We start from the raw sequence: 14,483 nt of genomic DNA on the forward strand, positions 1-14,483 counted from the left end.
CAAAGCCTATCTCTGAGTCCTTGACATTTGCGCAATCCATCTCAGCGGCTTGTCAAGGCTTATTGTGAACATACATCCTCAAATCAATCGCAGACAGGGATCCTGTCGCGTGTGTCAGGTTCTATTCTCTCTCAGTAGCAGGAAATGCTGATTAGCTCTTCCGCCTCCTTCTAGGCAGGCTGCAGGAGTTGCTCCTGCACCAAGACCTGTTCTTCACATGCCTCACTTTCATCAAATGTTGGTGTGTCTTGAGAGGTGGCTCTGACAAAGACAAGGCCAGCTTCCTCAAACACCAAAGCATCTTTATTCATTAGTCCATTACAAAGAGCATGAGCTTTTCTCAGCCTGGCTAATGCTTTGAAGGATTTGAATTCCTTGTGTAAGTATGGTAAAGCCCTCCAAATCTCTGGGAGGGCCAGAAACTGTGGTTGCCACCTGCAAAACTAGTGTCCTTTTTTTTCCATTAAGAACAGACATGCCTGGGCTTAGCAGCAAACATAGAAGATCCTATCGTGTGTACCAAAATAAAACCCCAGCCCTTTGTTTCAATATCGCCTTCCCTCTTTATATCTTTTAACCCATGCTGATGACTAGTTTTAAGAAATACTTGATCCTGATTCTTCTTTCTTCTTGGGATGTCAGGCTTACTCATCTTAGGGTCAGGGAAGTAGAGGTCAGGAACAGCAGATTTATCAGATCTGCCTAGAGAGTGCAGGCCCACGGCATCTGGAGCGCTCTGTTGGAATTGTATACTCTCTCCCAGAGGGTCTGTTTGCGGGAGGGTTCCCTGCCCTTCCCCTCTCAGGAATAATTGGTTCCACTCCCTGAAGCATAGATTTGCAGTTGCCTACTCTAATACAGGCTACTATTTTTTTGGGGGGGAACTGGAACAATATATGTCACCTGAAATAACTTGCAAAGCAAAGAGCAAGTGCTGATAGAAAAGTTGCCTCTGCTAGTGCTTCTTCCAAAAGACTGAGATGGTCGTTGTCTTTCCTGTGGGTACCAGAAATGTTTAGAGGCAGGACAGTGACTCTTGTCCAGCTTTAGACTTGTTTCCTTGAACTAGATAGTTAGGGTGGTTTTGGGATGGTGTCATCTCTGGGAATGCTGGGACATCTCCTGCTTTAGTCCCTGTTGGAGAACTTGATAGGGCCTGTTTGTGGCACTTTTGAGGGTCAAAACTGCTATGATGCAGTTTATTTCCTTATGTTAATTGTTAATTGTCAGTCACATATAACTGTCAAAACATTACTAGCATCAGACCTAATACACCACCTACAAAAATAAAAGCAGCTGGTAATGAAATGGTTCAGAGAAATATACGCATCTCTAACAGGACAAGAAAATTCAATTCAAGCTTGTCAGTTTTATTTACCCAGGATCTTAAGTATGAATCAACCTCTCAATGAAAATGGCAAAATATAACTTCCCGTGGCTTGCTTTATTATTCTCTGTTCAATTTTTGTTTCTCTTCTGGGAATTCACATGATCACCTTTTGAGGGTTATCTGCCTTGCTAGCTTTGTGTAGTGAATTTGTTCTCATTTCCTGTTGTTGAAAAAAAGAAACCCAACACTTTTCTGGTACTGCACAGCTGTCAGCACAATATAGCCACTAAGATTTTTTTTTTTTTTTGTGTGTTGGTGGGAGCAATTACAGTCATTTCTAAAGTCTCTTTTGTTGTTCCCCAGAGTCATTCACCACTGAAAAAGACTCCTCTGCTGGGGTGGAGCAGAGCAGCATATGGTACTTCACTGCCAGGGGAACACCCAGAGAACTTTCTATAACGTACAATCTCTACAAAGCAGGCAAATACCCAACTCCTTGTCTCGTGCAAACTCGATATGAAAATAATGTAGCTAATTTTTTCCTACTGAGGTTTCAAGCTAGCACATCAATCTTGATGTTACTCCTTATGCCAGTCTCCTGCAGAAATGTAGGGTGCCAAGGATATGGGGTAATGCCTATGTTTGCTTGATTATGCAATTACTGTAGGCTTAATGGTATGCTTTGCTGATGGAGAGCTTTCTGCCTGCAGGTGATTTCCTGGAGTCTGATCATCGTTCATAAGCAGGGAGAGACCTGTAGATGTGTACACGTTAAAAACAGAGTTTTAAATCTATTCTCTATAATAAGAGTTACAGCTAGTGGGATGAGAGGGAAGATCCCTTTCTGCTTATTGACGTTGTCCTTGGCGCATCTCACTGCTAATTGTGATGCTTGGTTTGCTTTAGTAGAGAACAGATTTCAAGGTGCTACAGCTCATCTGTAGCCGGAGCGCGTGGCTATGACCTGCAACTCAACCTAGTTTGGTTTGAACCAGTATGACAGAGGTTCTTAATTACTTGGTTTTGCATGGAATTCAGTAGTGTTGGGTTTCTTGATTGTTGCTTTCGTTTGGGGGTTTTTTGAAAGACAGAGGTTATAAGACTACTGCAGAAAAATGTCTTTATTTGCCTTGTTTGATAATCTTGCTGCAATGGTCAGGTTATGTGACCAGGAGTGGAAAGGGTCTTTGTGTAGCATAGGAACAGCTTGTTTCCCTGTGGGACACCGGTCCTTCACTTTGACTGATATTCCTATTGTAGCTCTGCTCCAAGCACTCATCTGCAATCTCTGCTCGGAAGGATCGGTTCTCCTCCTTTGGCCACTATTTCCTGCAGTTAAGGCTCTCTAGCTGGTGTTTTTTGCCTGTGGGGAGCCACAAAGTCGTATGACTTGTGGAAGGAGCCGAGATAACAACAAGCACCCATCTGTTCTTCTTTTCCATCCCTTCGGGATGTCCGGGTGTCCCCTGGTTAGAATTCTTCTCCGGATAAGATAGTGGAGGTGTCACTGTGGGGCAGTCAGGCCAGAAAACAATAGCGGGTTGAGTCCAAAAAAACAAGATTGATCAGTGAGTACATCTCTCTTGTCAATAAGGGGCAGAGCTGCTCTGCAGAGGTCAAGGCTGGAGCTGTACCCCACATCCCTTCAGCTTCTTCCTCTGATAGACTTCCAGGAGAGCTATCATAGTTGCTCTTCAGAAAGCTTGAGGTCAGAAGCTCCACTGAGAGGAAAGCTGCAAGAGCCACAGCGTGCGTAAGAGCTTTCAAGCCTCTGCTACTTGAGTGGTAACTGTTCCTTGGCCAAGTGGGATGTTCCAGTACTTGTTTTTCTGTATCTGCTTTGTCATCCAGTTGCAGCCAGTGTCTTCGATGGGTGAGTAAAGAGGCATTGCCTTCAAGCTTATTTCCCTTTGCTGTCTCTAAGGTTCGTGCTGAGCCTTGGTATTCTTAGGTGAAAGATCGGAAAATGTGAGAAATACCCTTTTTCTTTGAAGGTGGTGTGAAGTTCTTTCTAATTGGAAAGATCTTTCTGTCACTGAGCAAGAAGGCTCCTGTATTGGGACAATCTTTACTGCTGAGGCACTGTGGGATTTTCCTCTCACTTCGGAGGAGAGACTCCATGAGTAGATATTATGCTACGTTTTCACCCGCTTCTTTGACAAATCTTAACTGAATTTAGTGTCATAATGCAGTGCTGTTCGTTTCATTGCTTAGTTGTGCCAGAGCAGAGACCTCCGGTTACACAATACTCAGGATTAAACTCTCTGCAGAATGGTGGGCTTATGAATGCTTGCTAGAGCCTGATTTGTCATCCAATATATATGCTAGCATGTCAGCTAGGGAACTAATGATATCATCAAGATTACAAATTGAAAAGCTTCACTTCATAGCTAATACTTGTCAGGCTGAATTGCTCAGGCCATGCAAGAAGTGTTGGGGAGGAAAAGAATTGAGTCAAGAAGAATGAAAAACAGAGGGAGTTGGAGACAGTTATACATCTTGTGCTAAACCCCCATGCTTTCGTTGTTTGGGGAGAAGAGATGAGAGGTTGATTGGTTGCTTCTATATTTTTGTGGAGTTTTTTCTTAAAAACTCAAATTAGTTTTCAGTAAACTGTGCTGCCAAAGACTGCTTGGTGTCTGCAGGGAGGTTGGCTTGAGGCAGCCCTGGCAGTCCAAGGGTGGCCGTGAGGGTCTGCAGTGTTCGAAAGAGCACCGTCTGCTTTTTCGGCTTGTCTGCCTCCCCTTCACTCCTGCCTGAAGCTCTCAGAGAAATGAAAGATGGGAGGGTGTGCTACCCCATTCCCCTGAAGTGCCTTCTTCCAGCTCCCTCTGAGCCGCTGCAGGTTCATCTCAGTAAATTTTGTGTTTGTCTCCTAAACAGACAGGAGATAATTTAATGTGATCTCCCTGGATGAATGTTTTCAGAGTCTGTCTACAAAGGATGTTTCATAAAGTTAATTATACTATGTGAAAGCTAACGAGAGTCTGTGTATTTTTGGTGCTGCCCAGCTGGGAAGCTGACAGGGCATTCCTCGCTTTGCCTCGTTTGGCTTTTAACAACACAAAAACCTTTTAATCTTAGTCAGTGACTCACCCTAAGGCCATACCAAATAATCTTGTGGAAACCAAGCGAGTTACACTGAGGGAAGCCCAGAGGAAGCTCTGTTCAGCTGCGTGCAAAGAAAAGGTAGAACCTATCTTTCCCTGTCGCAAGAAGTCAAGCAAGCTTTTGGGGGATGGGATGTAACAGTGTTGCTGCCTTCTGTGGCTAAGGAGAGGCAGGTGAAGTCGAGAGCTCACGAGGGATTGCCTGGTGAATCTCATCAGAGATTTCCTGCTGTGGTCCCCCCTCTGCTGCTCAGGAGAGCTAAGAACGGCTGGTTGTGGTGGGAGTGAATCTGCTTTTCTGCATATCTCGTGAATTACGGCACTAGAGATTCCCTTCATAACCCAGTCCTGCGCTCCCTGTGCCAGCTTGCAGCTCTGCAGCACTCTTGAACTACAGCAGCTGCTTCTGCCTTTTATGCTGGATTCGAGGCCAACCAAAACGTGTCTATGGCTGAGGATGGTGTAAGGATGTTTGTCAAGAGAGATGTTACATTTGTGAGAAGGCACAAGACAGATGTTTACAGAGGTTGGAGCTAAATAAGGGTGACTTGAAGTCTATTCTCTGAAGCGCTTGTAGTTCCCACTTTAAAGTCAACGAAGCAAATCAAAATAATGAACCAAGAAGGTTTGTCTGTGTCCAGAGCATTCTAACAGAAACAACAGAATGTCTCCCCCCACCCAAATTGTGTCACACTGTTGTGTAAGCAAAACAGAGCAATTTTAGAACTTAAATGTGTGGAAAGTAGAGGGTATTCCAGTCTGACATGTGTTTAGTCAGAATGATTGGTTTTATTAGCCTAATTCTAGCAAATGGCAATCAATTTTCCTTACTCAAGACAGTATTAGCATTCATTTTGCTTAATAGGGAATAGCTAGTCATGGGTAAGTAGTGCTTAATCAGGTATTAAATGTAAGTGAAAGTGAAACCTCTGGACTTTTAGTGAGGCAGCTGCCAAATCAGGGTTAATTAGGAGAAGACTGAACATGTAATGAACACTTCAGGTCTTCATTTTTTTTCCCTATGGAGTTCTTATGTTTTAATTGCTTGCAGAAAGTTCAGAAAGGCCTCTGAAAAGGGACACACTCCTTGAGCACCGCATGAACACGCAAATACCAGGAGGTCCATGTGTTTGCATCTTGCAGTCACACTCGCTTCACTCACAAACATCTCCTGTGGAGATCAGGAGGGTTTGCCAGCTTGCAAGGAACGTGGCTGTGTAAAAAGTTGAACATTTTACTCCCCAGAAGGTCCTGATTCAGACTTTTCTGCTCTCTAGATTTTAAGATAATAAATAAGAAGATACAGCAAAGCTGTTTCAGATGCAGGAAACGTTCTACAAAACCACATCATTGCACAAAACCGCAACAGATACCGTGAACTGTAGAGGTGGTTAGCATTTGGTGGAGCGGGAAGCGGGGGACGGAATCTCTGAAGGAGACCAGGGCGCATCTAAGTGGATCTGTAAATACAGAGAGCTGCCACCTCTCTCTCTTGCAGCATTGCAGAATTTTACAGAGTGCATGGATTTGAGTTACAGGTCTTTCAACTCACCTTGGCATAAATGTACATAGCTATAGGAGAGAAAGCGGAGAACAAAACCCCAGGTAAATGGAGCAGGGTCTTTTTCTCCTACCTCACCTCTCTAAGCATATGCTTTTGGTTAGAGACAGCCTGCTGGGCTATAGATCAACTTCATTGTGACCTGGGAGAGTAGTTCTTATATTTAGCTGTTTAAAACTGTACTCTGAAATGAACAGAAGCTGATAAATTATGCTTAGAGATTGCTTACAGTTATACAGGGGTCTAATAATTGAAATGGAATATTTTCTTTCTGTATGCCTTAAATGTCACATTCCTGTTGCATATCTTGCAGTTCATGTTTTAACTGATGCTTTGCAAGGTGATCTCTGGCTTGTGGTTATGGCAAGTCAACCGTGAGGGCCGACACTGGCTATGGATGGATTTTGAGAGAGGCTGCCTAGCCTGGCTGAAGTCTGGTCCTCTTGTACAAGGCGTGTGGGAGAGTTACCGGTGACTTCAGGAGGGGCTTGCAGGTGCTCAGTTAGTACTGGAACGAAGGGTGGATGTCTTGGGCTAGATCCAGTGCTCCCAGGACATACTTCCTATGGCAAAATCACTACCTGCACCTCAGATTTGCTTATGTGTCTGGGGTTTTTCCCCTGTCATACTCTACAGCAGCTAAACAGCAAGTCAGACTGTTGCATAATGTTGTAATAGCTCTGTTAATTTACTTTTTCTTCCAAGACATTTAAGACGAGCTGTCAGAATTTTCCATAAGGCAATTAGTTAGCTGGTATCGCTGTTTCTCCCTGGGGATCTCTATCTATCACAATGATCCTGTTCAGTCAGGAATAGAAAAGCAAATTATTTCACTTTCTTTGCAATTATCAGTCAACAACTTGATGTGATACCTACCAGATGTTCTCTCTTGTCTCTTGCTGCGTGTCTCAGCCCTGGACCCCTGCTCTGCCTACATCAGCCTGAACGAGCCCTGGAGGAACACAGATCATCAGATAAACGGTTCCCACGGCCAGCCAACATGCGACAGTCAAATCGATGGGGAGTGGTATCGCTTCACTGGCATGGCTGGCGATGCTATGCCTACCTTCTGCATCCCGGAGAACCACTGTGGCACCCACGCTCCCATCTGGCTGAACGGCAGCCACCCGCGAGAGTCGGATGGCATCGTCCCACGCCAAGCCTGTGCCAGCTTCAACGGGAACTGCTGCCTTTGGAATACCACGATTGATGTCAAGGCGTGTCCGGGCGGGTACTATGTGTATCACTTAACCAAGCCCAGCGTTTGTTTCCATGCGTACTGTGGGCGTAAGTAACTGCTGAGATTGCTTTTCTGAAGCCCCTTTGTCCCCGTGATGTAGGAGAGGTAGTGACCATCTATATAACTGAGAGGGATGGTGACTGGTTTCTGGCTTTCTCACCCAGAAAAGTGTCAGGTGATGCAGATGGTGGTCTGTCTATAAGAGATCAATTAGAAGGTCTCACCTATGTGAATTCTATCTAGCCTTTGTTCAGCTAGTGGAAATCTTCTGTAGCTGACCTGGCCACAGGGATTTAATGCTGTGGGCCTTGTGGTTTGTCTTGGCATGCTACCAAAGCCAAAATTTGCATCTCTGACTTAGAATAATTAAACTAGATTGTTTCTCATCAGCTTCAGTGGTTCAGCTTTCCTATTGTGGGCTAGGACTGTAACTGATGGACTAGACACAGGGCGTGAAGCTGATGCTACAAATACAATATTTTTGGTGCATGCTCAGTGGTTTGAGCTGACAACATTCTTGTTGTGCCCTAGATTTTTATGACATCTGCGATGTTGTGGATTGCCAGGGCTCCTGCCTGGACACCAGTGACTGCACGTGTTCCCTGGGGACAACACTAGGACCTGATGGACAGACGTGTCTCGGTAAGGGTGGAAATGACTTGTGTCAGTTATTGATGTTTTCTTTCCGCTTTGTTTCATTGCTCACATCTCAATCAATTGTCTTTCCAAGCAGTATAAAAAAGGAAAAATATCTTGAGAGGAGGTTTTTCCCCTTGCTGCCTGGAACAGGTCTTTGATTCTGTAAATGGTTCCAGATCTCTCCCTGCAGGGTGAGATACAACATCCCATGGCTGAATACATTCTGGTGCCCCTGGAGCTACACGTGTACAGAGGCTAGGTTTGCTTTCTGCATGGTCCAGCTGCTGAAGGCAGCAGCTTCACTGTCAGTAGCTGAGTCTTTTTGCAAGATCACAGTACAGCCTCGTTGGTATTCAGGAACGGCTGTGCAGTCTGTCATTAGAGACTTCCTCTCACCAGCTCTGTTGAATGCCTCTTTCCTCCAAGAAAAGTTTTGCTGGCTGGTGTAGGGCTACGCACTAAGCTTCACCATACTTACTGCCCTCGTGGGGCTTTGTCCAGGGCCTGGGGTTTGAGAAGAGCCAAAGGATTGCAGGTCACAGCACAGCCTCAGTGGTTCTAGGCAGCACAACAAGGTGGTATTCAGGGGACTGGCACTTGGTGATTGCACCGCAGAGACTAACATGACCAGGAGGGAGGTGCAGGGCTGTAAGTGAAAGCAGAGAGGGAAACGTGGGCTTCGGGGATTTGTGAGGAAATCCCCTGAGGCTGTGGTTGTGCATGGTGCTGGGAGGAGAGCACCTGGGCTGCGAGGTGTTAGGAAGAAGATGGTCTGTGGGGCAATGCAAAGGGCTGGGAAGGTGTGGCTGCTGCGGAGCTGCAGAGCCACGCTGATGGATAGGAAGAGGTGGTACGGAGGGAGAACGGGGTGCTAGTGTTCGGGGGAAGTGAGATCTCATCTTTGTCTTTGAGGTTTGATTTGGTGGAGAAGTTGAGAGCAGAGTTGGTCCAGCAGGCTGTCTGGCAGATGAGTTTCTTCTATACAGACCATAGCTGACAAAGCAGGTGTGGGTGGTTTCTTTCTTCACACTCCTCATGTCTGTGGGCATCAGGGTAGTAGGGGCCACAGTGGTTACAATCTGTGGAGAGAGCAGCCTGGCCCCGCTGCAGATTTACACTTGCTTACACCGATTCTACAGAATGGTTTTGCTAAAGCTGCTCCACATCTCTGCAGCCGAGTGGCTGACTTAGCTGTCTCAGCTAATTAAAAGCATCTATTGGCTGCTTTTCTGCAAGACTTCCAGGCACAGAAGTGCCCTTGACAAGTACCAGCACTTGACAAATGTGTGGCAGGCTCGCAGGAAAGGATTTCCTGCAGCAGGGAGGCATGCAGGAGTCCAGCATGTGCTGGAGCTGCCTTCATCCCACCACAGCCAGGCCAGGCAGGAATTGCTCACTGCTGTTTCTCTTCATGATACACAGATGGCATAACACCTCTGCTGTAATAATCGCACTGCTTTACCTACCTGCAGCCTCTCTTGTACGGCTCACTCATCTTTCTAATGACTTTCTGTTGTGCTGAGTAATCGCGCAATCACATACCTGAAAGTAACCGTGCTGGCCTTCCAGAGAAACCAAATAAACCTGTATGAGCCTTTCCTATATGGAGAATATTCTTCCTTTTCAGCTCACCCTAAGGGAGAGGCTGAAAATGCTGCAGTAATGCTAGGCAGCTCGGTCCGTGAACCTCCTTGTGCTAGGCTGACTTCTTTGCAGCACATTATATGCTGTGAGTCCCAGAGTAGGACTGCTGTTATATTGAAAGTTATATTTTCATTTGCAAACTTAGGGGTTAGATTAGGTCTTTGTCTTTCTGTCATGGATCCCCCAACTCTGTCATTGCCTTTGACCCCTTGAATACCTGCATCCGTGTTGGACTAAGCCATGATTAAAATCAGCTCAGCGCTCTCCTAACCTGGTCTTAAGAAAACCAGCCTGTGTCCCAGAAATATTGGCTGTCACTGGTGCAGAAGGACAGGGACAGATCTGCTGTGTGGTGTAGAACTTGGAGGACCAGCAAGGTGAATTGCTGGGTGCAGCCTTTGACCAAGCCAAGCTCTAGGACCTTCTAACAGCATCTCCGCACCTTTGCCAGTAGCCCTTTCCTTCTGCACCCTCTATTTTTAAGCAGGTTTAGTTTTATTGGTAGAAGGGAAAGTGTGCGGCCTGTCACATTTGTGAAAAGGGAAGTGTCTGTGTGTGTTTCCTTGGACATGCTTCCTACCTCCCAAAGCAGGGTACCAGCCACTTCTTTGGCTAAAAATATTCAATTCATGTCGTTTGTGAAGGAGACAACTCCACCAGCTGCAAGCTGCAGGTACTGTGAATGTGTAGGACCACTTCTACCTAAGAGAGCTCATCTCTGAACTGTCTCTTAAAATGGTATTTTTCTTTTTTCTTGGTTTTAAGCTTCTGACGTCTAGTAAATGGTAACTTCTAAGCTGTTTTGCTGAAACCCCATGTGAACCTTGATTGATAACCGTAGCATTCTGGCCTGCCTAAGAGAAATCATTAGTTTTGTGGCTCAGCAATAACAATGACTGTCCCTTCCTCTCTATTTGATTCATTTTTTGCACACAGAGATTAAATCAGGTTGAAGAATGAGAATCTCAGAACAAAGTACCTTTCGAGGGGAAAAAAAAAAAAGGCAGACAGACAGAGAGTAACTTTAGCCTTTTAAATAGAATTAGGAGGAGTTTTCAGAGCTCGGTCCAGGCCTGTTACAAGGTTTATCTGCAACCTTTATCCAGAGTCTGCTCCAGAAAGTGTGGAATGCCAACTCAGGCACTTCTCTTTGGTCCGAGCTGGAAAGGAAGGAGCCACAGCTCTGCAGAGGGCTGCAGAGGACCAGAGCAGGGAGGGCCATCATGGGGCAGGGAGGAGCTGAGTCCTCAGCGGGAGTAGCTCAGAACTGAGCTCTTCAACTCATGTTTGGTACATCTGAGCAGCTAATAGTTGGGGTGGCCTGTGTGGCACCAGTGCCCAGGTTAGGGCTCACCACGGTGAGCTGACATTTCTGTTCTGCAAGAACATCTGAGCTTTCCAGGACAGGGAGCAGCCAGTGCTGGGGCAAGAAACCAAAATGATAAAATTTCTCATGGGGTGACTTTTCTTGGGGAAGCTTTGTGGGGTTCATTAAAATGTTTTGGTTTGATTTCAGCTTTGTTTATATGTTTACAGCTCTTTGTCATTCTTGTGTCTTTCTTTTGAAATAAGGGTTGAATCATGTGAAATTGCTGTAGGATAGTTGGCCACATGTAGCAGTAGTAGGTGTGGTACAAAAATACATAGGGTTTCTTTTTGACTGATTCTGGTATTCACCTAGCTTTACCATGCAGCGAAGTCATGTTAACTTCATTTTAATGTCTTTGTGAGTGGAGCGGGGAATAGTTTAGAATGAGAAGATAAATGAAAATATGAACTCCCTCAACACGTAGAACCAGTTTGGAAGTTTCCTAGTGGGACCATGTCCATCTTCACTCTGAAATGGCAGCTGTGTGCCATGCTGTCTTTCCCCCCAGGTTTGCTTTGCTCCTGAGAGAGACACAGCATGGCAAAACACTCTCCCACTGTCCGTAGGTAGCGGTCTTTAGCAGTTAGTGGGATTACTCATCTTTGTTGCCCTGATCCAGGTCATGAGGCCAGGAAAGGCAGTCCATGTAGCATCCTGGTTTTGCCAGCTGTGTGTTCACCAGGGGCATGTTCTAACAGTGTATTTTTTGCAGATGAAAATGAATGCGAACAGAACAACGGAGGCTGCAGCGAATTTTGTGTTAACCTGAAGAACTCTTACCGCTGTGAGTGTGGGATCGGGCGGACGCTGGGAACTGATGGGAAAACTTGTGAAGGTGAGGTTTCAGCTATCACTGTCTGCTGGAAATTACATAAATCAATCCCGTTCCCTTGCAGCACTAGTTCTCTCCTGGCTCCTTGCAGCTGGGATTAAATGTCATTCATATCACTTCTGTGCTTTCTAGTGGTGGTGTTACTGAAATATCCTTCTAATCAAGCAGAGAGGAATCTCCTTGTTGTTTTCCCTGCCTTGTTCATTTCTGTTAGGATTTGCTTGTATTTATCTCCATGGGGGAAGAGGCAGCAGTGGATCTGAAAGATTGGTCGTCCAGACAGAACTAGTTATTGCTGGAGATGCTGGGATTTGGCTCTGGAGATTTGTATGATAGCTTTGCAGGGGCAGATTTAGCATTGCTGGTTTTTGACAGCTAGCATTAGGGGTAATGTCATGACATTAGACTAGAGCATGAGGATCTCTTATCCTCCCAGGACAGAGACAGAGGAGAGAGGAAGCCAGTCTGCAAGCAGAAGCTAGATTTGAGATTAGGGATGCATTTTGACTGTTTGCTTTTTGTAAGTGTTTAGTTATGGGTTCTGCTGTGTGCAGCTGCTGCAGTTACTTCCCAGTGGTGGTACAGCCAGATTGAAAACCCTTGATGAATTTAGACTGGTAGCCTAGCAGACGCTTAAAGACCAAATTGTAGTTTTAATCTGTTGTCTCTATCAATGTACAAGCATCTTTGAGCAGAAATATGAAAACCTGGCAAAAATTGACTTGTGCCTGATGTTTTCTGTGGTCAGCTGTGAAAAGCACGGTGCCCCCTCACAGGTAAAGCTGCTGTGTTGTATGTTCACAGGTACTGTGGGGCCTCAGACAAGAATAATAGCTACAGATGTGCCTCACTTTTGAGCTACCTGATTGTCAGAACTGATTACACCTCTGGCAATCTGTAATGCAGCCTGCGTGCAACCTTATGTTAGCTGCTGCATGGCAGACATCCATGGTGCAGGGAGAGAGAGGGATTGCCGTTGTATTTTTGGGCTGGGCTCCACCCTTTATGGTTCTCTGACAGATGGCTCCAAGCTGCAGTTTTTGTCCCTGTTTTCCTCCTCTGATACCAAAGCACGTTTCATCTCACTTCTACGAAAATCTCCTCTCTGAGCTCTGTTAATAAAATATCACTCATCCAGACAGTGACATTTCCGTGGGGAAAGCTGCTGTGCAGAGTGCTCCATAAGTACTTGTTGTGTGGGGCCAAAAGTAGCCTGTGGGCTTTGTCCCTTCTACATCCAGCACTGAGTTGGTGAGGTGTCACGTAAACCTGCTACGTGGCAGTTTTTATTCCTGAGCACTGTACTCTTCTGACAGGGCTGGAATAGCCTGTGCTTGGAAACTCATTTGTTTCTGCTGTTCCTGAAGCAGGATTTTAGGGTCTTTGATATATCATTTAATTTCCCTGTCTGATATAGGAAACATAAGGCTTAAGATTGTACAAAGTATATGCCACCTCAAGTATCCTTGACAGTATTTTCTGAAACTATAGTAACCAGGATAGGATCTCTCATCGGACTAAGGATTTAGAACGATAGGACCCTTCAAAGTATTCTTTTCCTATTAACTGTATATAAAATATATCTAGCCTTGGAATAGTATGAAGAAATAGTGTATCCTCAGCTAACCTGTATTGATTTTAATACTAAAATTTATACCCCTTTGAATAATGGGCATGCTAATTCGGAGACCTCCCCAAATGTTTGAAACATAAAGTAAAATGTATATGTATGATGAGGGCAGGTGAAAGGGGGATAAGGAAGTTTAAAAATACCAACCAGCTGCATTTTGTTAGTATAAAAAAGGAATGCTGGATGCATTGGGTGTGCCGGTTGGCGTTAGATGCTCAGCACCCTACTCTGCAGACTAGAAATAAAACCAAATATCTCAACTCGGTGTATTGATTGGCTCTTTGCATACCCAGGTGAAGAACCCAGATTTGGGACAATACATCTGTAAGAAGGCTGATGCTTTTCATGAGTTTAACACTGCTGAAGGGGATTTTTACGATCTTGTTAGTGAGTTTTATTTCTAAAGATGTGCCCTCAGCTTTGTGAGCCATTAGACTGTGCGTTGCTAAAAAGAACAAATGCAAGAGATTTAGCTTGATTACATGAGCTGGTGAGGCTGAGTAGGGTTAAGAGTATCTCAAAATTTCCCTTAGAATGCTTTACCCATTACTTAGACTCATGTGGAGTGTTCAGGCTGTTGTTTTCCATGCAATGTGTAGGACTGAGTTGGGATTTCCATTCTTTTCTTCACATCTCAGTGAAAACCACAGAGTCATTTCTGATGGCAGGCTTAGGGAGAAATACTTTGTATTTATGATTTGTTTATATTATATGTACTGTTGTTTTACTGAGAACATCTAGCAGTATTCATCCCAAAGGGTTAAAAAAATCAAGCAGTAAAGGTTATTTTTTTAAAAAGTCACGATACTCTGTTATTTTCTTTATAATAGTCAGCCAACAACAACTGGAAATGGCCTTACCTTAGATTTTCAAATCTGCAAAATGTATTTGGATGACCTTTCAGGCTCCTTTCTGCAGCTGTAGTGGCTAGGAATATCTTTTACACAAAAATGTAGATCCTCAGAGAATTGCCTCACCTGAACAGAAAAGATGTAAGAAAAGACATGACAAATCCCCCTCTCTCCTCTGCGCTTTAGAATGGAGGAAAATTAGGAGAGGAATCAACCTTACACCATGAACTTGTGTCGTTCTGTCCCTGTGACGATAATGCACCTCAGGGTAGCCAAC

The 14,483-nt window shown here is 44.9% G+C and overlaps 1 protein-coding gene across 2 annotated transcripts in view; it reads left to right on the top strand.

Annotated features, from left to right (window-relative positions):
• The window catches only part of OIT3 (oncoprotein induced transcript 3), a 32,025-nt gene that overhangs the window by 4,575 nt on the left and 12,967 nt on the right, over window positions 1–14,483 (top strand). Inside the window, exons 1-4 of one of the 2 annotated variants that reach the window (XM_054831618.1) lie at window positions 1,649–3,203; window positions 6,914–7,288; window positions 7,773–7,883; window positions 11,606–11,728. In XM_054831618.1, coding sequence (XP_054687593.1) covers window positions 3,140–3,203; window positions 6,914–7,288; window positions 7,773–7,883; window positions 11,606–11,728 — 673 coding nt within the window. In that variant the 5' untranslated portion in view covers window positions 1,649–3,139. Of the gene's footprint in view, window positions 1–1,648; window positions 3,204–6,913; window positions 7,289–7,772; window positions 7,884–11,605; window positions 11,729–14,483 lie in introns of those variants that run through there. The other variant, XM_054831619.1, reaches the window with a different exon arrangement.

This window comes from Grus americana, chromosome 7 (assembly GCF_028858705.1).
Source record: "Grus americana isolate bGruAme1 chromosome 7, bGruAme1.mat, whole genome shotgun sequence".
Lineage (NCBI taxonomy): Eukaryota > Metazoa > Chordata > Aves > Gruiformes > Gruidae > Grus > Grus americana.